General features: G+C 51.8%; 2 protein-coding genes across 4 annotated transcripts; one reads left to right on the top strand and one right to left on the bottom strand.

Moving 5' to 3' along the window:
- Positions 1 to 956: 956 nt before the first annotated feature.
- Positions 957 to 14,778, top strand: SLC4A8 (solute carrier family 4 member 8). Of its 3 annotated transcripts, XM_072358058.1 has the most exons (25): positions 957 to 1,127; positions 3,812 to 3,893; positions 4,216 to 4,350; positions 4,645 to 4,780; positions 4,852 to 5,012; positions 5,893 to 6,045; positions 6,209 to 6,297; positions 6,415 to 6,572; positions 6,799 to 6,886; positions 7,189 to 7,335; positions 7,424 to 7,515; positions 8,024 to 8,198; positions 8,468 to 8,601; positions 8,955 to 9,200; positions 9,295 to 9,400; positions 10,155 to 10,316; positions 11,069 to 11,182; positions 11,389 to 11,550; positions 11,668 to 11,919; positions 12,620 to 12,688; positions 12,919 to 13,092; positions 13,257 to 13,394; positions 13,817 to 13,917; positions 14,109 to 14,220; positions 14,385 to 14,778. In XM_072358058.1, the coding sequence occupies exons 1-24, from the start codon at positions 1,083 to 1,085 to the stop codon at positions 14,194 to 14,196; spliced, it is 3,207 nt and encodes a 1,068-aa protein (XP_072214159.1). In that variant the 5' UTR covers positions 957 to 1,082; the 3' UTR covers positions 14,197 to 14,220; positions 14,385 to 14,778. The 3 variants fall into 3 exon arrangements, with proteins under 3 accessions (XP_072214159.1, XP_072214160.1, XP_072214162.1); XM_072358059.1 differs by lacking the exon at positions 10,155 to 10,316 and having other exon boundaries at positions 957 to 1,129; positions 3,811 to 3,893; XM_072358061.1 differs by lacking the exons at positions 10,155 to 10,316; positions 11,069 to 11,182 and having other exon boundaries at positions 957 to 1,129; positions 3,811 to 3,893.
- Positions 14,779 to 16,599: 1,821 nt separating this feature from the next.
- On the bottom strand, positions 16,600 to 18,751 carry LOC140263281 (pro-glucagon-like). Its single transcript, XM_072358107.1, has 4 exons — positions 18,701 to 18,751; positions 18,068 to 18,176; positions 17,214 to 17,348; positions 16,600 to 16,975 (listed from the first exon to the last, which is right to left on the bottom strand). The coding sequence occupies exons 2-4, from the start codon at positions 18,166 to 18,168 to the stop codon at positions 16,966 to 16,968; spliced, it is 246 nt and encodes an 81-aa protein (XP_072214208.1). The 5' UTR covers positions 18,169 to 18,176; positions 18,701 to 18,751; the 3' UTR covers positions 16,600 to 16,965.
- Between the last annotated feature and the right edge of the window lie 1,851 nt (positions 18,752 to 20,602).

Genomic DNA, 20,602 nt, shown 5'->3' on the forward strand with positions numbered 1-20,602 from the left:
ACCTATTCCCAATGGAAACCAAGCTTTGAAACTGCAGCTGGATAACAGCTTGGGGTGGGAAATGTTCAGTTGTTGGGTTTTCTAATGAAGGATGCTGGGCTGGTGGGAGGGAAATTGGGACCTGGGCATCCTGGCCATGTACAGTCAATCATTCACACGCTCCAGATAGGACCCAAAAGCAATCAGGATCCCACCGGGCACAGGAGGGGGATGCAATGCCTCTAATGGGGAATGTGGTGAAATAGTTACATTTCCTCCCCACAACCCACAACAGGAACACACCTGCGCTTCCAGAGAGGGTAAGGAAACTGCTAATGGCTCTGTTAATTAATAACTGACCCTCTGCTTACATCTCCCATTAATGGAAAATAAATGTTTTCCTTATCCTGGACATGAGCTCAAGGAGTCTGAAGCTGGGACACGGAGCAAAGGCCGTTTCCAATCAATTAATATCACCAGCAGGGTGTTACGTGTGGGAACTGAGAGCAACATCTTGGTCAGGGGGATTTGGGAAAGGGCTTTTTGCCTTTAGGATCTGCCACTGAAAATACATCAGGGAGCAGCAGAAGGGGGTAATAGTCTGTGCAGCAGAGCTGCAGAGGGGGGTGATGCTGGATAGGAGGTGATGCTGGGGGAGGTGATGCTTTAGGGGTGAAGCTGGAGGGAGCAGGGGTGGCTGCTGAGTGCTGCGGGGCTGCTGCTAAAGGGCCGGGGGCAGGAAGGGAATTGTTGGGGGCAGGAACAGGTGATCACAGGAAGGTGATGACGGTGGGGGCCTCGGGGGGGCGATGCCGGGGAGCATCGGGGCCGTGCCGAAGGGGATCTATGCGGGGGGACCCCGGGGGAAGGAGAGGAGGCTGCCAGTGGAGCGGGCCGAGCTGCGTTGCCCCCCAGTGCCCCCCCCAGTGCCCCCCCCCCTCAATGGGCTCGGCCTCCTTCCCCCGCCCCCTCCCGGCCCTGGGCGGGGTTTGTCCCCGCTCCGGAGATGGTGGAGCCGATGTGAGCAGATCGGGGTGCGGAGCGGCTGCGGCCCCCCCTGGCCCCGAGCCCCGGGGGGAGCCCGGCCCCCCCCCAGCCCAGCCATGCCTGCGGGCAGCACGGAGCCCGATGGCATCCTCAGCTATCAGGTGGGGGGTGCACGGGGAGGGGTACCCGGTGCGGCCGGAGGATGCTCCGTGGCTGCTCACTGCGGCATTTCCAGCGGCAGGAAGGGGGGGTGGGGTGGGGTGCAGGATGGGGGGCATGAAGGGCGTTTGCTGGGTTGGGGGCAAAGTATCTGCAAAGAGGGGGGGTTGTGATTGGTCTGCAGTGGGGATGCAACGTGTTTGCAAGGGATGGGGAGAGCATCTGTACAAGAATGAGTGTGTGGGGGGCGGGGGGCAGGTTCTGAAATGGGGGCAGCTGAAAGGCCGAGGGATGGAGGTGGGGGGGACGGGGGGATGCACGAGGTGGATGCAAAGGTGGAAGGCGCCTGCCTGGGAGGGGCACAAAGGGCATATGGAGGGTGTCCCCGGCTGGTGGCACGTCCCTGGGCCCCCCACCCCCTCCACACCTGGACGTGTCCCCTTTGTGTGGCCACAGCCCATTAGAGTGGGGACAAAGGCCCCACAACATGCAGTCCCGGGAGGGGTTGGGTGCAGCAGGGAGCAGCAGGGAGCTCCCCCCCCCATTTTAGCATCATCTGGCCCCTCTGCACCCACCTACTGAGATCCAGCACCCCATGGGACCTGGCACCTCCCTTGGGACCCAATGCAACCCATCAAACCCCATCGACCCCATAGAAACCCATTCATTTGACCCTACTCATGCAGTGCTTTCTTAACTGGAGAAGCTTCACTGAGGCAGGGAAACTGAGGCAGTTCCCCACTGAGACAAATCCCCACTGCAACATGGAAATAAAAGTTGTTGCTCAGCAAACAGCAGCGTGGAGCAGGGACCGAGTGTTGTCTCAGGGCCATTTACTTTGATGGCACCATTACAGGGGGCTTCAAAGGGGGATGGGCTGCTCAGAGCCCAGACAGACTGTGGGTCTGGCACAGGGAGGTGTGCCCACGTCCATTTGCTACCGTTGCACCGAGCACTAAATAATAGAGAAGCAGCGGGATTGGAGCTCGGATCCCGATGGGATTTGCTCCGGGCGGAGCTCGGTGTCGGCTTCCCTTGCCGTGTTGTCTTACAGCTGCCTCACCTTTCAGGGCCGGCACTTCACCTCCGGTCTGAGTTCATTGCAGGGGGGGGAACGTGCAGCACGGAGGGATGAGCTCAGATGGGGATGAGCTCAGATGGGGATGAGCTCAGATCAGGACGTCAGGTCGGGCTGTGGGAAGAGAGGAGGTGCTCACCCAGAGGGATGCCCCATTCCTGTGCTCTGTGAGGGCTCTGGGCAGCGGTTTCACCACTGTGGGGTGCAAAGCTGCAGGGTATGGGGATGAGAAACCTTTGCATGGAGCTCTACTTTGCTGCCTCCTCACCTGGGAGAAAAGCTCTGCTGGTTGGAAATAGGCTGCTTGCTTTTCAAATGTGGAAGAAGCCCAAATGACCTTCAGCCGCTCCATCATTCAGCCCCGTTAACAGATGGGCTCCAACCAGGAATGCTTTGGGCACCGCTGCCTTTGGCTCAACCAAATTCCATCATCCTGATGGATTTCCATCTGTATTTTAGCCATGACTTCAGTTCTTGTGGGATGAGGGGTGAGAACCCAATGCTCCCAGGGACTGGAGGCCATTGGCTGGTGGAAGTGTTGGTGGGGACATCGTGGTGGTGGGGAGATTGTGTTGGTGGGAGCATCGTTTTGCTGGGACCATCATATCGGTGGGGACGTGGTGTTGGTGGGCATCTCCCAGTTTCAGAGCGCGTGTCTTTGATTAATCTCATGGCCGTGCCCCATGAATTCTGATTCCGGAAACCCACCCGTCTTTGTGCGGTTGGGACCGGGGGTGTCACTGGGTTCCTCCTGGTGGGGACAGCTCTGCTGGGGGCTGCAGGATCTACTCAGATGTCCTGGAGGATCCCGGCTCCATGCAGCGCCCAAAGGATCCACCTGCCCCCAAAGGCAATGTCCAACGCGGGGCTGAGTCGGAGATAACCCTTGTGCAGAAGCTGCAGGTAGCGTGGCCAGGGCTCCCTGCTGCTAAAATGGGCCGGAGGTGGGCAAACAAAGGAGCCGTGAGAGCTGCTTTGGCCATGGGAGCATCAGGTCAACCCCAAGAGCAGCCCAGGAAGGCATCAGCTCTTTTCCAAGGGGAAAAATCACATCTTCCATGGAAGGCATGGGCTGCCCGTGCCCCACAGTGCTGGAGACCGAGCTGCTCTTGTAGGTCTCTGCTTTTGGAGCTGGTGATGGCCATGTCCTGTGGCCAAGTGCCACCTAGCGAGCTCTGCAGGTATCTCCATCCAGCACAGCTGCGCTGCATCTTCAGGCACGGAAAAGTGCATTTCCACCCTTAGTCTTGAAATCTCCTCATTTACTTCATGGAATCAGGGAATGGCTTGGGTTGAAAGGGACCTCAAGGATCATGAAGCTCCAACCCCCCCCACCTGTGACACAGCCACCAACCTCCACATTTAATACCAGCCCAGGCTGCCCAGGGCCCCATCCAACCTGGCTTTGGACACCTCCGGGGATGGACGGGGCATGCACAGCCTCTGTTTGTTATAGAAAGCTACCAAGGGGCTACAGAAACATCGGGATGGGTTTTGCCTTTGAGGGGGTCCGACACGTGCCACCCTCTCCTCCCGCAGTAAATACTGGCAACCTCAATTTCTATAAGAATACAAGAATAAAATGTAACCCTGCTCCTTGCCCAACAGGGACCCGATGAAGAAGTGGTGGTTGACAAGGGAGGAACAAGCAACGTTGTCAATATCCACTATGAGAAGGAGGAGCTGGAAGGTGAGAGGTTGGACTGGATCATCTTTTCCCACCTTAAGGATTGTGTTGGGCTATAGCAGCACCTGCTGTACCTGCTAACCAAGAAACACGCTTCCTTTCCCAATTCTCATGTTCTTTTAATGGAGGAGGGCAGGGTGAATCCCAGAGCAAAAGGGGCTGGAAAGAACCTTTGGGTTCCTCCTGCTCAGACAGAACATTCTGGGCTGCAACCTGTGCTCAGTTCCCCTTGTCCTGGCAGCACCGAGCAGGTCCCATCTTCATCCCCCTGGGTTCCCCCTTTGGATGTTGCTCAGCACTCTGATAAGCTCCTGCTCTACCACAGGACACCGGACCCTGTATGTGGGTGTGCAGATGCCCCTGGTGAGGCAGAGCCACCGGCACCACCGGCCCCGCAGCCAGAAGCATCGGAAGCGTGAGCGGGCGAAGGAGGCAGCCCCCGAAGAGCAGGGCTGCCAATGTGAGTCCTGGGCATGAGGAGCTTTGGAGCAGGGGGGTTCCATGGGTGAGGTCTGTGGGGCGGCCTCGAGGGCCGTAGCTGCTGTTTGGGGTGCAAATTGCATTGCTGTGCAGGGCTGGAGTTGGGGAGCTGTAGGACTTTAGGGATATGGTTATCGGGCATGGTGGGGATGGGCTGATGGTTGCACTTGGTGATCATAGAGGTCTTTTCCAACTTAAGTTTTGCCTTTACTGGATGCTTATGGCTGACCTGGTCCCAGCATGGAGCATGTTTGGGTCTGTGCTTCTCCCACAGACACGCCATCCCAGAGGGTGCAGTTCATCCTCAGCACCGAGGAGGACGAGCAGCACGTCCCGCATGACCTGTTCACTGAACTGGATGAGATCTGTGTGAAGGAGGGAGAGGGCGCAGAGTGGAAGGAGACAGCCAGGTAAATGGCAGCTCCTCCTGCAGCAGGGCTGTCTGCGGTGCCATGGGGCTGACCCCGAGCGCTGCCCGCAGGTGGCTGAAGTTTGAGGAGGACGTGGAAGACGGCGGCGAGCGCTGGAGCAAACCCTACGTGGCCACGCTCTCCTTGCACAGCCTCTTTGAGCTGAGGAACTGCATCATCAAAGGCACAGTGCTGCTGGATATGTGTGCCAACAGCACCGAGGAGATTGCAGGTATCGGGGTAGGGCTGCACTGCAAACCCCACGCAGCTCATCCTATCTTCCAGAAATCTCATGGCACTTTTGTGTCACTAAGGTTTGTTGGGGTTTGCTTTGGTCTGGCGGCAGGCTGAGCATCTTCTTGCAACACGGGACCCTTCTGGGAGCCATTTGTGGGGCTGGAGAAACAACTTAGAGGTTATTTCTCATCCTAAAAAAGGTGTTTGCAATCAGGGCTCAGCAGTCTGCTCATGGAAACATGGAGTTTGCATGGAGCTGAACCTCTTAGAAATGAACATAGCCTGCATAAGGGCTGAGCCTCGTTAAATAAATCAATTATTAACAGCTATTTCCTCTCATTCTTCATTATTCCCTTTTGCCTTAACGCTCAGGATCTGGGAACTTTGGAAGGCAGAGTCTATCTGGCAGATGACCAGGCAATGTGTTTGGGGATGAGGGGAGGGGGAAGATGATAGAAGTTAATTGGAAAAGAAGCTTTGGGGAAACGATGGTTGTCTGATGGTCTCCATTCAGCCCTTTCAGGAGGCAGTGGAGTCACAGCCAATCTCAGCACGTTCCTCAGCAGGTTGCAGTCATTTGGTGGAGGGGACTCGGGGAATGTCTGTGCTGTGGGTTGCTTATAATTTGGTTAGAAAGGTGGAGTGATTCTGAAAGACCAGACCAGGCGAGGAAATGGCATTATTTAGAAGGAGAAATGATTGTAGCTGAGCCATGAATAAGCACTTAGACGCTGTTTATTTAGCGAAAGAAAACCCTTGCTTTTGTTGCAGAAGCTTGATTGCATTAAAATTCCTCATGGAACAAAGCTGGGCTGAGCTGGGCTGCATTCCTCTTGGGTTCTGCAGGGGTTCTCACGTCCCTTTACCACCCTCAGATATGATCCTGGACCAGCAGAACCACTCCAGTGAGTTTGATGAGAGCATACGGGAGAAGGTCCGGGAGGTCCTTCTCAAGAAGCACCACCACCAGAATGAGAAGAAGAGAAACAACCTCCTCCCCATCGTCCTCTCCTTTGCTGACAAGCCAGGTGAAGGGTCCTATAGGGCCAAGCACTGGGTGAAGGTTCCTGTAGGGTTTGACACCGGGTGAAGGTTCTTGTAGGATCTGGCCCCATTGGACTTGCCCTGCACAAGGATATGTGCCCCAATTGCTCCTTGTCTGTCTTTCTGAGTCTTTCTTTCTCCTCCCAGTCCAAACGCTCATCCCACATCCTCCTCCCACCACCATAGAAGCTAAAAATGGGGTGAACCACGACACCAGCCCCATGGATTTAAGCAAGGTGAGATCCTGTGGCCTTTAGGGCTGGTTTTGCTCTTACAAATGTGTCTACAGCAGAGTGCTGCGGGCTTTCATTTTGGGATAAAAGCCTGGCAATCCCTTTATTTGTTGTTCACAGGCAGAGCTGCACTTCATGAAGAAAATTCCCACTGGGGCTGAAGCAGCCAATGTGCTGGTGGGAGAGCTGGATTTCCTTCAGCAGCCCATCATGGCCTTCGCCCGCCTCACCCCGGCTGTCCTCCTCTCGGGCATGACAGAAGTCCCCCTCCCAACCAGGTCTGAAGGAAAAGCATAAAGTTCTTTAAAAGTAACATATAAACCCAACATCTCAATTCATCCCAAGGGAATGAGGCCAGCAGGAGTGAGTTTGAGAGCACATTCCCCCCGTCTCCCATTCTCCACCTCCAACCCATCGCCCACCTGCCTGGTCTCATGTTGTGCTGCTGGGATTTCTTTGGGCACTCCCTAAGCAAGGACCTGTTCTTCTCTCTTTCTCACTCAGGTTTCTCTTTGTGTTGTTGGGACCGGAAGGAAAAGCCCATCAGTACCACGAGATCGGCAGGTCCATGGCCACGCTCATGACGGATGAGGTGTGATAATAGAGATTTTGGGGTCATTTTTGGCTTTCTCCCTCTCTCCCCATCTTCCACTGCAGTGAGGATTTCAGACCGCCTCCACTGTAGCAAGGAAGCAGATTTGGAGAGCTGGAAGCTCTAAATAACCCACCCTCTTTTTGCACCTAAAGCCAACACTTGGGGTCTGCATCTCCCCATATAGTGGCCATGATGGAGATGAGTTGACAATTAGACTGGGTGACCATAGTGGTCTTTGGACTATTTGGACACCGATGTCACATTGTCCCCCTTTCACCAGTTGTCCCCCACACCTGCAGGTGTTTCATGACGTTGCCTACAAAGCCAAGGACCGGGCTGACCTGGTGGCTGGTATCGATGAGTTCCTGGACCAAGTCACGGTGCTGCCACCAGGAGAGTGGGACCCATCGATCCGCATCGAGCCCCCCAAAAACGTCCCTTCGCAGGTGGGTGCCGCCATGCAGGGAGGTGTGAGGGGGTGGGTGGGAGGCTTACAAATGAATCCATCTCTATGTCTTATGGCTATCTGTACAGAAAAAAAGGAAGATGCCCGGAGCTCTGGATGACAGTGCTTCTCACAGAAAGCCTGAAAAACACAGCGGCCCTGAGCTGGAGCGGACGGGAAGGTGGGAGGTTCAATATTCCTATTTAGAATAAAACGGGAGATTTGGGTGAGGTGTGGGGTGGAAATACTTTACCCAGAGGGCAGTGAGACCACTGCTGTCTGTAGAAGTGTGGGTATCCCAACCATGGAGATGCTCAAGGGTATAGATGGGGCCCTGGACAAGCCCAGGGCAGGGGGCAGAGCTGGAGGGACTTTGAGGGCCCTTCCAACTCAACCATCCTATGGCTCTGTGATCTTTATGATTCCTTCCAACTCAACCATCCTATCACTCTATGGTCTTGAAGGACCCTTCCAACCCAACCATTCTGTGGTTCTATGATCTTTGAGGTCCCTTTCAAACCGAGCCATATTGTGGTTTTATGGTTCCATGATTCTACGATGGGGTCTCAGGTTAGCTCCTTTTCATTGCTGGAGGGGCTTTTTTTGTGTGTGAAATGGGAGGACACTGATTTTAGCTATGAAAGTTCTCTGTTCTGTCATAACTGTCTGTTTTCCTGTCCCTCCTCCAGGCTCTTTGGAGGTTTGATCCTGGATGTGAAGCGAAAAGCACCGTGGTTCTGGAGCGACTTTCGGGACGCGCTGAGTCTGCAGTGCCTGGCATCCTTCCTCTTCCTCTACTGCGCCTGCATGTCCCCTGTCATCACCTTCGGGGGGCTGCTGGGGGAGGCGACTGATGGCCACATAGTGAGTGTGGGGTGATGGGGGGTGTGCGTGGCTGCGGCACGATGGGATATGGGTTGGTGATGGGACTTGTTGGGTTGGCAGTTGAGCCTGATGACCTTTAATCTCTTTTCCAACCTAAATGACCCCACGTTTCTATCTGCTGTTTCTATGTCTCTATTTTCAATTTCAAATTTCACGTCACTTTTTTCACACCAATGCTTTTCTCACTTTGCTTTTATCCATGGGTGCTTTACCCACGTGATTTAGTTGCTCCTCTCTTCCCTGGGCAGAGCGCCATGGAGTCGCTGCTGGGTGCGTCTATGACTGGCGTTGTGTTTTCCCTCTTTGCTGGCCAACCTCTCACCATCCTTGGCAGCACCGGCCCTGTCCTCGTGTTTGAGAAGATCCTCTACAAGTTCTGCAAGTAAGGCTGGCTGCACGGAGCCTTCTGAAGGCTGAGAAGAGGTCTTTGTTTTTCTCGTTTTCCTGTTATTTCTCTTAATGGTAGCTATAAGATTGGAGCTGATTGAAGATGGCTTCTATGGCAAACACAATGTGCTCCCCTGCAAAGACCTGACCTCAATTAGCCTCTGAGATATTAACACCCCATCACTGTTAAATAATGCTAATTACCTAATTGGCCTCTCCACCCCTGTGCCCACACCCTGCAGCCCCGAGGCTGTCTGTAATGCATGCAAACTGCATTCCTTGGCACGTTCCTACATCTCTCTGGATTTTCCCTGAAGGAAATCCCATTGGGTTTCCCTCCCATCGCAGGGACTATGCGCTCTCCTACCTGTCCCTGAGGACGTGCATCGGGCTGTGGACTGCCTTCCTCTGCATAGTGCTGGTGGCCACAGATGCCAGCTGCCTGGTGTGCTACATCACCCGCTTCACTGAGGAAGCCTTTGCCGCCCTCATCTGCATCATCTTCATCTACGAGGCTCTGGAGAAGCTCATCTTCCTGGGAGAGACCTACCCAGTGCACATGCACAGCCAGCTGGACTTCCTCACCCTCTACTAGTGGGTTTTTTCCCCTAAATCACCCCATTGGCAGCTCCTTAGGGCTGCACCTCCACTGCTCCTCCTTCCCTTCCCCTTGGTTCTCTCCTCCCAGCTGTAAGTGTGAGGCTCCCACTCATCCCACCAACGAAACGCTGCGCTTTTGGCAGAGCAATGAGGTCAACCCTGCAGCCATCGCCTGGGAAAACCTCACTGTATCTGTAAGTGCCCATTGGTGCCAACCGTGGTGCCAAAGCCCTTCAGGTGATGTTGTGCTTCAAACTGATGTGCAGCGTGTGTGCTTCCCACCCGTGGTCTTGGGAAGGAGTGCATCACATTCCCAGCCCTGTTGGTGATGGCTGTCACCCAAGGCTGCACTGCAGGATGGTATTTCTGGATGGGAGTGAGGTCAGTGAGCACTGGAGGAGATGGAGGTTTTAAGTTCATTCCTGAAGGTGGTAATTGGTTCTTTAATTGGTCCTCAGTAACTCCAGGGCTAGTTCTTAGTCAGTGCTGTCTGCACCTACATGCATAAGTCTTAGTGTCTGAGTGTGCACACATCCGCGTGTCTGATGTGTCCCAGGGATGGGCCCTGGGAGATGACGCTTTGTCTCTCCTTTCCTGCCATGGTGGTCACTGCCCTCCTTCCCTCTTCTCCCTTAACTCTGCCCCCAAGAGGTTCCAGAATCTCCTTTGGGTGTCTCATTCCCCTGCTATGCCTTCAGCCATGACTGCATGCAGTCCAAGTGGAGATCGTGCCATGGCTCTGTGCCCCATCACAGCCCATTTTTACCTCTCCCCTTTGTTGATGTGTCACTCGTTAAGGTCCCACTGCTCCTCGGATACAAATATCCTCTGCCAGCAGCAGGCACAAGGTCATGGATCTTGGACCAAGCCCCCAACCCTGCCCCAGTCACCCAACGTTTCCTTTGAGCACATGCACCTCTTTTGTGTCCTCATGCTCTGTTTCTCCAGGAATGTCGACATTTGCATGGAGAATTTCATGGACCCGCCTGCGGACACGATGGTCCCTACACACCCAATGTCCTCTTCTGGTCCTGCATCCTCTTCTTCTCCACCTTTGTCCTCTCAAGCTCATTGAAGATGTTTAAAACCAGCCGCTACTTCCCAACCAGAGTAGGTAGAAGGTGGGGGCCAGCAGCAGGCCCCACACTCATTGCCCCAAATACTGGAGCATTTGCCACCTCTGGGCCAAGAACTGCTGATGGAAGAGCCTTGAAGGCCATGATTTCCATTGACTTGGATGGTATCTCAATTGGCTTGGATGGAATCTCCATCAGCTTGGATGGGATCTCCATTGGTTTGGATGGGATCCCCATTGACGTGTTTCCTCACCATTTCTGTAAACTCAGTGATTTCCCACCTGCCTTGAGGCCACCTGCTACAGAGCAGTGTAAAATGATGACATGATTCTATGAAATCAGATCCTCTAAAGCTATTTTCTTTCCCCTCACCATTGTGTGCTCAAGGGGAAGGCTGGTTCAAATGAGGAGCTGCCATAGAAGAAGATATTTCTTCCTTATAGGGAACAAATATGCCTCAGTGCCTTATTCCCATTTCAGCAGTGAGAGTGGTTGTAGTGGCAGATGTTTATTTCCAAATATTTAATAATGATTAAACCAAAAAGAATTAAAACATCCCTTTCCCCTTAATTAAGCTGTTTTCTTTCCTATGTGACGACAGATCTCACAGGGACAAACTCAGCAGCAGTTTCTAACCAAGGGATTCAGCTCACGTCCTCAGAGTGGTGGGGTTTTGTTGACCAGCCTTCATGTTGTTCACATCCCTAAGCTTTATCATCTCGTGCTGTTCCTGTGTTTGCCATGACCCTTTCTTTCAGCACTGCTTTCTTGCCCCCCAACCCCCAGGTCCGCTCTACAATAAGTGACTTTGCTGTTTTCCTCACCATCGTCATCATGGTGGTCATTGACTTCCTCATTGGGATCCCATCGCCAAAGCTCCACGTCCCCCATATGTTCAAGGTAATGGGGGAGCTTTGGCACAGGGTTGGACGACCCTAAAACTTGATATCTACAGAAGAAATACCTATGGGTGCTTGCAAAGAGAACTCTGGTACTGCTGAACCCCATGGCAGACAGTGATGCAAAGTGTTGGGGATGCTCCAAAGTGGAGATAGAGGGAAAAATCCAAGCTGGCAGGTGATGCTGATGCCAGTTCTTTGTCCCAGCCCACCAGAGATGACCGTGGGTGGCTCATGAACCCCATAGGACCCAACCCATGGTGGACGGTGTTGGCTGCACTCATCCCAGCTCTGCTCTGCACCATCCTGATATTCATGGACCAGCAGATCACCGCCGTCATTGTGAACAGGAAGGAGCACAGGCTGAAGGTAAGGGGTTGTGATCCCCAACCCCCTCAAAAAATGCAAACGTTGTTTTGGGGACAACTCATCTCTGCTTGCTTCATTGCTCCTGTGCTGTGGGATGCTCTGTTTCTCGTTCTGCAGAAGGGTTGTGGGTACCACCTGGACCTCTTCATGGTGGCTGTGATGCTCGGGGTGTGCTCAGTGATGGGGCTGCCCTGGTTTGTGGCCGCAACCGTCCTCTCCATCACCCACGTGAACAGCCTCAAACTGGAGTCGGGCTGCTCAGCTCCGGGAGAACAACCCAGATTTTTGGGGATACGAGAGCAGAGGGTGACGGGATTGATGATCTTTGTGCTCATGGGCTGCTCCGTCTTCTTGACTGCTGTGTTAAAGGTAGGAGAAAAACACAACCAACAGCCTGAAAGATTTGGGGGGATTGCACAAAAATAGTCCCTAGTCCCCTTTCTCCAAGTCTGAGGGGCAACAGGATGTGATCCCAAACACTGATGTGAGACCCATAATAGCAACTGGCCTCACTTACACTTCCCAACCCTTCAGACCCCAGCTGGGCATATGTGAGGGCAGCAAGCCACATCATTTCTTTGGGTGTCTTTTGGACCCACCGGTGTTTAGGGGCTAAAATCACCTGCATTCAGGCAGCGAGTGGACAGGTTGCATTGTGCTCCCCATTGCCTCAGAGCTGCCATTCCTGGTGGCTAAACATGCTGCAATCATGCTGTGCACGTTCCTCCCACAAAGCCATCTAATCTCCAGGCTGAAGGCAGGCGCACCACCTCTGCGTGTTGCCACAGAGATACGTGAGAGCTGTTTTTCTGCCATCACGGAGTGCAGCATATGGTCGCATGGGTGAAATCACCCATTTCCCTTCAGTCTTTCTAGAAAATCGGATTGTTCTGATGGAAAAAAAAAAAAAAAAAAATCCCCCCAAAGTTCTGCATTTTGCGTGCACAAAATGTCTCATGGATAAAATTCCCTGTGGAAACTGGAAGGCTTTGGGCAACTTTATGCAGAATGAAAGGATAAGGTTGAAGATGCAGTGGCTTTACTTACAGTGATAGCGTTCCCTTTGCAGTTCATACCGATGCCTGTGCTGTATGGCGTCTTTCTCTACATGGGTGTATCGTCGCTCAGAGGAATCCAGGTATGGACTGTTATGCCATGCAGGTGTTTGCTCCCTGATATTTCATCTTATTGGGAAAAGGGGGAAGAAAAGCTCTCATAGAGAGTAGCAGGGGAAAGAGAAAAGCCTCTTTAAACGCAAGTGATGGAAATGCAGGATCATAGAATGAACCCATAGGGGGTCATGGAGCCCAGCTTCTTGGTTGGAGATGGCAGAGGCACAGAGGGTGGCATCTCCTCATTGTTTTGCAGTTCTTTGACCGCCTGAAGCTGTTTGGGATGCCGGCCAAGCACCAGCCCGACTTCATCTACCTGCGGCATGTGCCTCTGCGCAAAGTGCACCTCTTCACCCTGGTGCAGCTCACCTGCCTCGTGCTGCTCTGGGTCATCAAGGCGTCCCGTGCTGCCATCGTCTTCCCCATGATGGTTGGTGGCTCTTAACAAGACACTGCAGCTTTGGGTGGGGTGTAGTCATGCCTCTGTTCTCAACGTGACTTCCCTTTAAGGTCCCTTCCAACCCAACCATTCCATGGGTCTGTGACCTCTAAGGGCCTTTCCAGACCAACCATCCCACGTTTCTGTTTCTGAAGGTCTTGGCTCTTGTTTTTGTCCGGAAAGTCCTGGATTTCTGCTTCTCAAAGCGAGAGCTCAGCTGGCTGGATGACCTCATGCCAGAAAGCAAGAAGAAGAAGTTGGACGATGCCAAAAATGAAGCCAAAGAAGAAGAGGTAACGCTGCTGCTGGTTGCCTGGGGGCTGTGGGATTTCTATCACAGCCAGTCATTTAATGGTGTGGGGAGACTGGAACTAGACAGCAGGAGATCCCAATGGCCTGGATCCTACATCATAACCATTTTTTTTACCCTAAATTATCACTCAAACAGACATACAGTAAGCTTAGCTGTTGAGCAATCATACAATATTAAAATGCCTTCTAAAAGAAAGTTGTTTTATTATTGTTGTTATTTTTATCATTATTATTGGAAAGATTTGCTCATAATGGGTCTTTTAACCCCTGAAACATCTGGAGTGAAAGGTTTTCTTCCTGCTCCATCAGTGCTAAAGCTGCTGAGGACCAGGAGGGGCAGCATGCAATGGCTGTGTGGGGTTTTTGCTCAAAGACAGGAGGTTGATCTGCCCCTCTGCTGCAGGAGTCTCAGCAGATGATGGAAGCTGCTGCTGCAAACTCAGTCCAGCTGAGCCTGGGGAAGACGAGCTACGTGGGTGTCCCCAAGCAGAACAGCAAGGACAGGTGAAGCCCCACCATGCATGGTGGGAAGTGTTGGGGTTGGACTGGATGATCCTATGGGCCATTTCCAACCTTAATGCTCTATGATTCTATTAGGGGACGTGGTGAGTGGACTTGGTGGATGTTGGTTGGTGGTTGAACCTGACGATTCATGAGGTCTTTCTCAAGTGTAGTAATTGATTCTGTGGTTGCAGAACTGACCCTTCTGAGATCAACATCTCAGATGAAATGTCGAAGACGACTGTGTGGAAGGCTCTCACCATGAATGCAGAAAAACTCTGAATCTGAGGAGGAAAAAAGTAAAAGGTAATGGTGAATGTGACCATGCTGCTCTGCAAGCCACAGTGCCAAAGGGCTCATCCCCAGCAGCAGGCAGCAAGCAGGTTTAGATTGGAGGGTGGATGATTTTAGGGGTCTTCTCCAACCATAATGATTCTACATTTCCCTCTTTTTCTTTATTTTCCCCTCAGTCCTCTTTAGGGATCTTGGCTTTGAAGGAGAGGAGCAAGAACGTGACTCAGGGATGAGCCAGCGCAGCTGTGTTGGGTGGAGGAAGCAAACACGCACCCTCCCTGGTTCTCTCCTCCAAGTAGCAGGATTCCCATTAAAGCCATTCAAGTTATCCTCGGTGTGCTTCAGGCATTCAGTATCTCTAGACCAGCAATCTGAGGTGCACCTCGCTGTCAGTGGGAGCTCGGTGTTGCTCAGCCTCCGTGTGTACGTGTGTGTGTGTGTGTCGTCGCGGTCTGTGGTGGTAGAGGGGCAGCTACCGCTTGGTCATTCAGTGCTATCTAGTTTTGTTTTTTATATCGAATCCCCCCCATTTCCCCTTTTTCTGTCCAAATATAAACTCTGAATGTACACAATCATTTTCTGTTATATTTGATGCGTTCTCCACTTCTTCGTCACTGCCAGAGTTCTGGTTTGGTTCGGGGTCCTTGCTTGGATTTGCTCTTCCCTTCTATATCTCTGCTGGTGTGGGAGGGATGTCCTCTGTGGTGGGAAGTGCAGAGAGAAAGGAGAAGTGTTTGCTCCATTTTTGCCATCATTTTCTTTCCTTTGTGTCCACAGAAGGGATTGGAAATGAGTGATCCTTAAGTACCCTTCCAACTAAACAGACCTATAGTGCTATCATCTTTGGGGTCCCTTCCAACCCAGTCTTCCTATGATTCCATAGCCTTTAAGATCTTTTCCAACCCAACCATCTTATGGTTCCATGACCTTTGAGGTCCCTTCCAACCCAACCATTCTGAGGTTCTATGATTTTTCAGGACTCTTCCAACCTAAATTATGGTGCTTTGATTCTAAGGGGCAGAAATGCCACCTTCTTGTCCCTGGCTGTAAGTTGATAGAAGGAAACTCTTAAAACCCACTGCTTTGAATGAACCATATGGTCACAGGAGCAGCCAGCCACATCCATTGCTTTCCTTGCTTTTACACCCCCAGGATACTCTGCTCATTTGAATTTGCCTGCCCCTCCCCTCCCAAGCAAAAAGCCTTTTCCAACCATTATGACCTGGGGACAATTTGATATTTCCATCTAAGGGGTAGGGAGCATCCCAAAGGCATCCAAAGGACTCAGCATGGTATTAAGATCACTTCCTTGCATCGCACCACGTTGGTTCGGTTGGCAGCAAACTTCATTCCCCCAGTGCAGGATGGGTGCTGAGGGTCTTCCTCATCTCTGGTGCCTTAAAACAGCTCCTGGGGCCAAGCACAAAGGCAGCTCTGTTACATTAGAGGGCTCTGGAAGCACTGGGGGTGCGAGGAGGAGGAGCAAAGCTCCCCTCTCCCATAGGATAAAAACAGGATCCCAAATGAATCCTATGGAGAGCCCTAAGTGAAGAAGGGTGGGAGGAAAGTAAGAGGGTAATAAGTTTGGTGCTGGCACTTCTATTTTCTCCCACTGTGTTCTCCCTTCTTGCCATTCTACATGTAGAAATAGAGAGTGAATTATTTTTGCTCCTGAGATACCGAAATGACTTTATTTTTGTTGCAAGAGATGATCTAGTTTGGAAACTCTCGGTGTTGTAAATAAAACGGGGAGGGAAAGAAAACATCCGACCAAAGCTGTGTGGTCTCCCAGTTCTGAATTTTGATTCATATATTTTTTAAAGAATTTGGTTAATTTTAGGGCTTGTTCTGCGGAACCCAAATACCCAAATATGACTCCGTGCTGCTGTCTCATGGTTCCTGTCTCGAACTGTCGCTGCTGTTGACGTGTTCCGCCATCCCAGCCCCATCTGCTGTGGGTTTTCTCTGTCGTTCATTGACCACGATGGGAAAATAACCCAATAAAATCTGTTTGTGTCTCACTGCTGCTCTGGTGTCTTTCAAAGGGTCGTGGTGCTGGTGGAGAGGAATGGAGGTGTTCCTGTTTATGGGTGTTTCAGACAGGTGGGGGAGCGAGCAGCACTGATATGGGGAAAATTCATCCCCCTTGGGCTGTGTGTGTTGGTGGTGATATCATTGGGGTGTTCCTTTTTGAGTGACGTCACTTTATGTCCTCCATCTGTAGCATGCAGAGAGAGCAGTCCCTCTCTTCAGTGTGAAGTTTTCTTTTGGTACCATTTTCAACACAAACAGGGCAGAATTAAACCAAATATGTTCATATACTCCTTTATTTAATCTTAGAGCCGTAGGTCTGAGCGGATGGGATACTCAGGGGGGTCAGGTGGGAACATCCTGGTTACCATCTACCTAAAACTGGAGGAATTCGGAGAAAAAAGGGGCACCTGAACCAATCCCTGGTCAGAGCTTGGTTCTCCCATAGCCCTCAGGCAGCAGCATGCAGGATCCCCACGGGGTGCTGGGGTGGGTGGGTCGGAGCCCCCAGAACCACATTTAGGGAGGGCAGCACTGCAGGAAAGAGGAATTAAATAGGGCCGGGATGCTGAGCTGCAGCGCTGATTTCAGCAGGGGAATGGGAAACACCGTGCAGGTCTGTGCAGTTGTTTCATGGATCAATCCTTCTGCAGAGGGTCTGATTGCTGCTGGTGATGCAGGGGTCCAACAGCCATGTGTGGATGCTGGAAAGCTTGGGATTGCTGTTTAATTGTACCTTTTAAAAAGGAAATAATAATAATAATAATAATAATAATAATAATAATAATAATAATAATAATAATAATAATAATGGCACTTGGGGATGTGCTGGGTGGGCATGGTGGGATGGGTTGGGGTTGGGCTGGATGACCCCGGAGGCCTTTTCCTATCTCAGTGATTCCATGACTCTTGTACTGTTTTCCTATTGCACAGGGGTGTTTCCCTGCAACATCCTGCTCCCCTGTCCCCTCTACCTGTAGCGCTTGGTGTTGATGAGCCAATGCACAAAGTCCTTGGCCTTCATCTTGTCCAGGTAACGAGTGAAGTCGCTGGTGAAGGTGCCCTCCGAGTGCCTCTTTGTGTTGGATGGGGCTGCGTACGAGGGCCATCTGATGGCAAAAATGGGGCAAAATGCAGGGATTAACGCACATGATACAGAAGGGTTCCTGTGCCCTCGCTGCAGGAGGCTGCAAAATGCTGCAATGCATGGAGCAGTGTCCAGAAAATCTGAAAGAACACATAAAAATAACGATGGGGATCTGACAAGCCTGGCCAGCGTTGTCCCTTTTAGTGCGTGTGAAGTCCTGTTCCGTGCCCTGGACCTCACTTGGCTTCAGGTTTATAGACACCTTCAGCCCCAGGGATCTCACCACTGCTGCTCTCAGCCCTCTGCAGATGGGGAGCAGAAGGACCCCCAGTTCCAGGCACAGAGACCACAGAAGGTTTCCCACCTGCACAGTGTGGAGATGGGCTCAGCACCGCTCTCAGTGTCTGCATCTCCCCATGCAGCAGAGATCTCTGCTCTTTGCAGTGTCCTGCCATAGTTAACAGCTCCTGACACATGCTGCCTTCAGCCTCGGGGGGGAGGTGGGGGAAAGGGGGGGCAGTTGCCTTTGTCCCCATAGGGATGGAACAGAGAGAGGCACTCAGCCTTGCTCACCACACTGCCAACACAACCATTGGGTCTGGGCACCACGAACCCCCTGTGGGACGTGGCAGTGTGGGCTGGTGGAACGGATGAATCCAAAGGAATCAGACATAGCTCAATAGAGGCTCAGCTCTCAGCCTGCAGCAGCCGCAGCACACAGCCAACCACCCAGTGCCATACCTGAGAGCATCCCCCGTGTCCCTGGGAGCCACCTGCCACGCTGCAGGGATCAGCACAGCCAACACCAGCCCGGAGAGGTACAGCCAGTGGATGAGCTTCATTTGTCCCCCTGGAATCCACATAGAAAAGTACAGCTTGCCATTGCCATGGAACCCCCCCAATCCTTCCAGCATGGCAAGGATGGATGTGCAAAGAGAGAGATCCCTTCCAGGAGTGCAGGCAGCATTATGGTGGGTGCACAACTGAAAACCCATTCCCACTGCTATCTGTCAGCACACGCTCCTGGCTGTAGGCACACGGGGTCTGTACACTCCAAAGACATAATTCATGGCTATAAACTTTATTGCCAGCCCCCCCTTCCTGTCCAGGAGCAACATTCCTGCCTCACACTCATCACTGTGCTACTGTGGGACTTTCCTCACCATTAGCTGCTCAGAGAAGCCGCATTCAAAGAGTTGGCTAATTAGAGTTCTACATTTCCTAATGGGGCTGCATAGCTCAAATGGCTTAAAACACCAACACCCCCCACCCCGTTGTTTGCAGAAAATTAGATTTTGGGTCTATCATCAGGCAGCCTCATTACTTTAATTTCTTCGGAGATGGGTAGGAAAGAAGGGAGCGAAAAGCACTTACCTTCCTGCGAGGACAACCGCTCCCCTAAAAGCAAGATCCTATTTCCCTCCTTCGCTGGTTGTGGCTCAACTCTACTCCTTCCCGGTGCTTTTAAGCTTGTTAGCAGGATGCTAAAAGCTGACAGGTAGGTCATCGGTGCTCCTCTTTTTAGTTGGATGGGTCATTATGAATCATTACAGGATTTTTTAAGAGGGGCCGTTGCAAAAATATAGTTGTTGCCATATTTTTCAGCTTACGCCTTCAGCAATGAGTTGGTTTGGGGTTGTTTTTTTTTTTTTTGCTTTTTTTCCCCTATTCTTCTCTTTTTTTTTTTTTTTTTTTTTGGTCATTTCTTTTTCTCTTCTCTTTGAATTTCTTTCTTATTTTTTTTTCTTCTTTTTTTCTTACATAGCTTGGTACCAAAGGAGTGACCAATGGGTTTCCAGGCGAGACGGTCCCCATTGCCACAGCGCATCATGCACAGGGAGGTGATTCCTGTGCCCTCAGGGCTGCCCTTCCAAACACCTTTAGTGTGAGCTGGAAACATGAAAAATGAAAGGAGAAAAAGCAGAAAGGAGAATGGAAAAGTAAAAACGAAGCATCTGGGTGCACGAGCGCTTGCTGCTGCTTTTCTGCAAGGTGAAATTCAGGCTCAGGGCTCTAAAGATGGGCAGATGCCTCTTCCAATTCAAGCCCAGTGATGTCCTTTAAGGCTAAGGTGGGTATGGGGCCGTTCGCCACCATTTCTTCCATTGGGGGTGAGCGGAGGCAGCTGCAGATCTGAGTCAGAGCTTTATCACATGGGATAGTCAGGATCAGGCTGGGAGCTGGGGAATATCTGGAACTCATCAGGATGAGGACAATGGTTCTGCTGGGGTGTCTCCTGAGAGCTGGGCTCATCCCTTTTAAATGCATGGAAATGAGGCTGGAGAGGAGCAGCTGATGGACACAGCCCTGAGATCCTGGGGGGGTTCCTGAAGGATCACTGGGGGAACTCTGTTTACTGTGCCCATTTCAGCCCAAATGCCCATTTCACAGGTGCAGAGAACAGCAAGCCTGAGGGAGATGGGCCACGTTTCTCCCTCACCCAGCACCACCAAGGGATGAAGGATCTGATCCCCATCTTCCCCACTGCTTACTGTCTGCCCCCTGGGACCTTTCTTCTCACTGTTGGGTAGTTATTATTATTCCACCAAAGAGATTTCTGTAATTATTGTCACTGTCAAAATACGGCTGGTATCCAGGGGACACTCAGCTTGAAGAGCCTTTTAATTAGGGCCAACAATGGCCTTACGAGGAAGCCTGACATCAGAGGAGAAAGGTAGGAGATTAATTAGCTCAGCCTTCAGAGGAGAGGTCCAGATGTCCCACCCATCACTTGGATGGAATATTTATTAATGCCACCAAATTAGCTCTCAGTGGCACTGTTTGTGCAGGGAGATCCAGCTCAGTCCATGCAATGCTTCCATGGTGTTTCTCGGTTTTCTCTATAGTGGTTCCAGGTGTCAGAGTGATGTGTCCCATGGGACTCTTTCTCTCCTCTCAGGTGATTTTCTCTGGCCCTTTGGGATGTGTTCATGGAACGTCTCAACTTGGAAGGGACTTATAATGATCACTGAGTCCAACACCTATGATAGACTTCCCTTTCCAAGCATCCTCACCCCATCAATTAGTGGCTCTCCCATGCTGGATGATGGCACTGTGGGGGCACAGACCTGTATGTTAACTTACACACCCACATCTGGATTTTGCACCTTTCTGGGACTTGAAGAGGTTCTTATGGGCAGCAGGTGGCAGCCTCTGTCTGCCTGCCCTTTGTGTACCTTTGGTATCTGCATCTTTGGGAGGAGCAGGATCTGCCCTGAGGATTCAATGGGAACAGTGGGACACGGTCATGTAGGGTTGTCCAGAATCAAACCAGAA

This window comes from Excalfactoria chinensis, chromosome 28 (genome assembly GCF_039878825.1).
Source record: "Excalfactoria chinensis isolate bCotChi1 chromosome 28, bCotChi1.hap2, whole genome shotgun sequence".
NCBI lineage: Eukaryota > Metazoa > Chordata > Aves > Galliformes > Phasianidae > Excalfactoria > Excalfactoria chinensis.

What these genes read in the sequence shown, in the direction of transcription:
- SLC4A8 (XM_072358058.1), top strand. Translation starts at nt 1,083, where the DNA reads ATGCCTGCGGGCAGCACGGAGCCCGATGGCATCCTCAGCTATCAG. An exon ending in GCCCCATGGATTTAAGCAAG is followed by an intron (nt 6,298 to 6,414) that starts GTGAGATCCTGT and finishes TGTTGTTCACAG; the next exon opens with GCAGAGCTGCACTTCATGAA. An exon ending in CGTCGCTCAGAGGAATCCAG is followed by an intron (nt 12,689 to 12,918) that starts GTATGGACTGTT and finishes ATTGTTTTGCAG; the next exon opens with TTCTTTGACCGCCTGAAGCT.
- LOC140263281 (XM_072358107.1), bottom strand. Translation starts at nt 18,168, where the DNA reads ATGAAGCTCATCCACTGGCTGTACCTCTCCGGGCTGGTGTTGGCTGTG. An exon ending in GACACGGGGGATGCTCTCAG is followed by an intron (nt 17,349 to 18,067) that starts GTATGGCACTGG and finishes TTTTGCCATCAG; the next exon opens with ATGGCCCTCGTACGCAGCCC.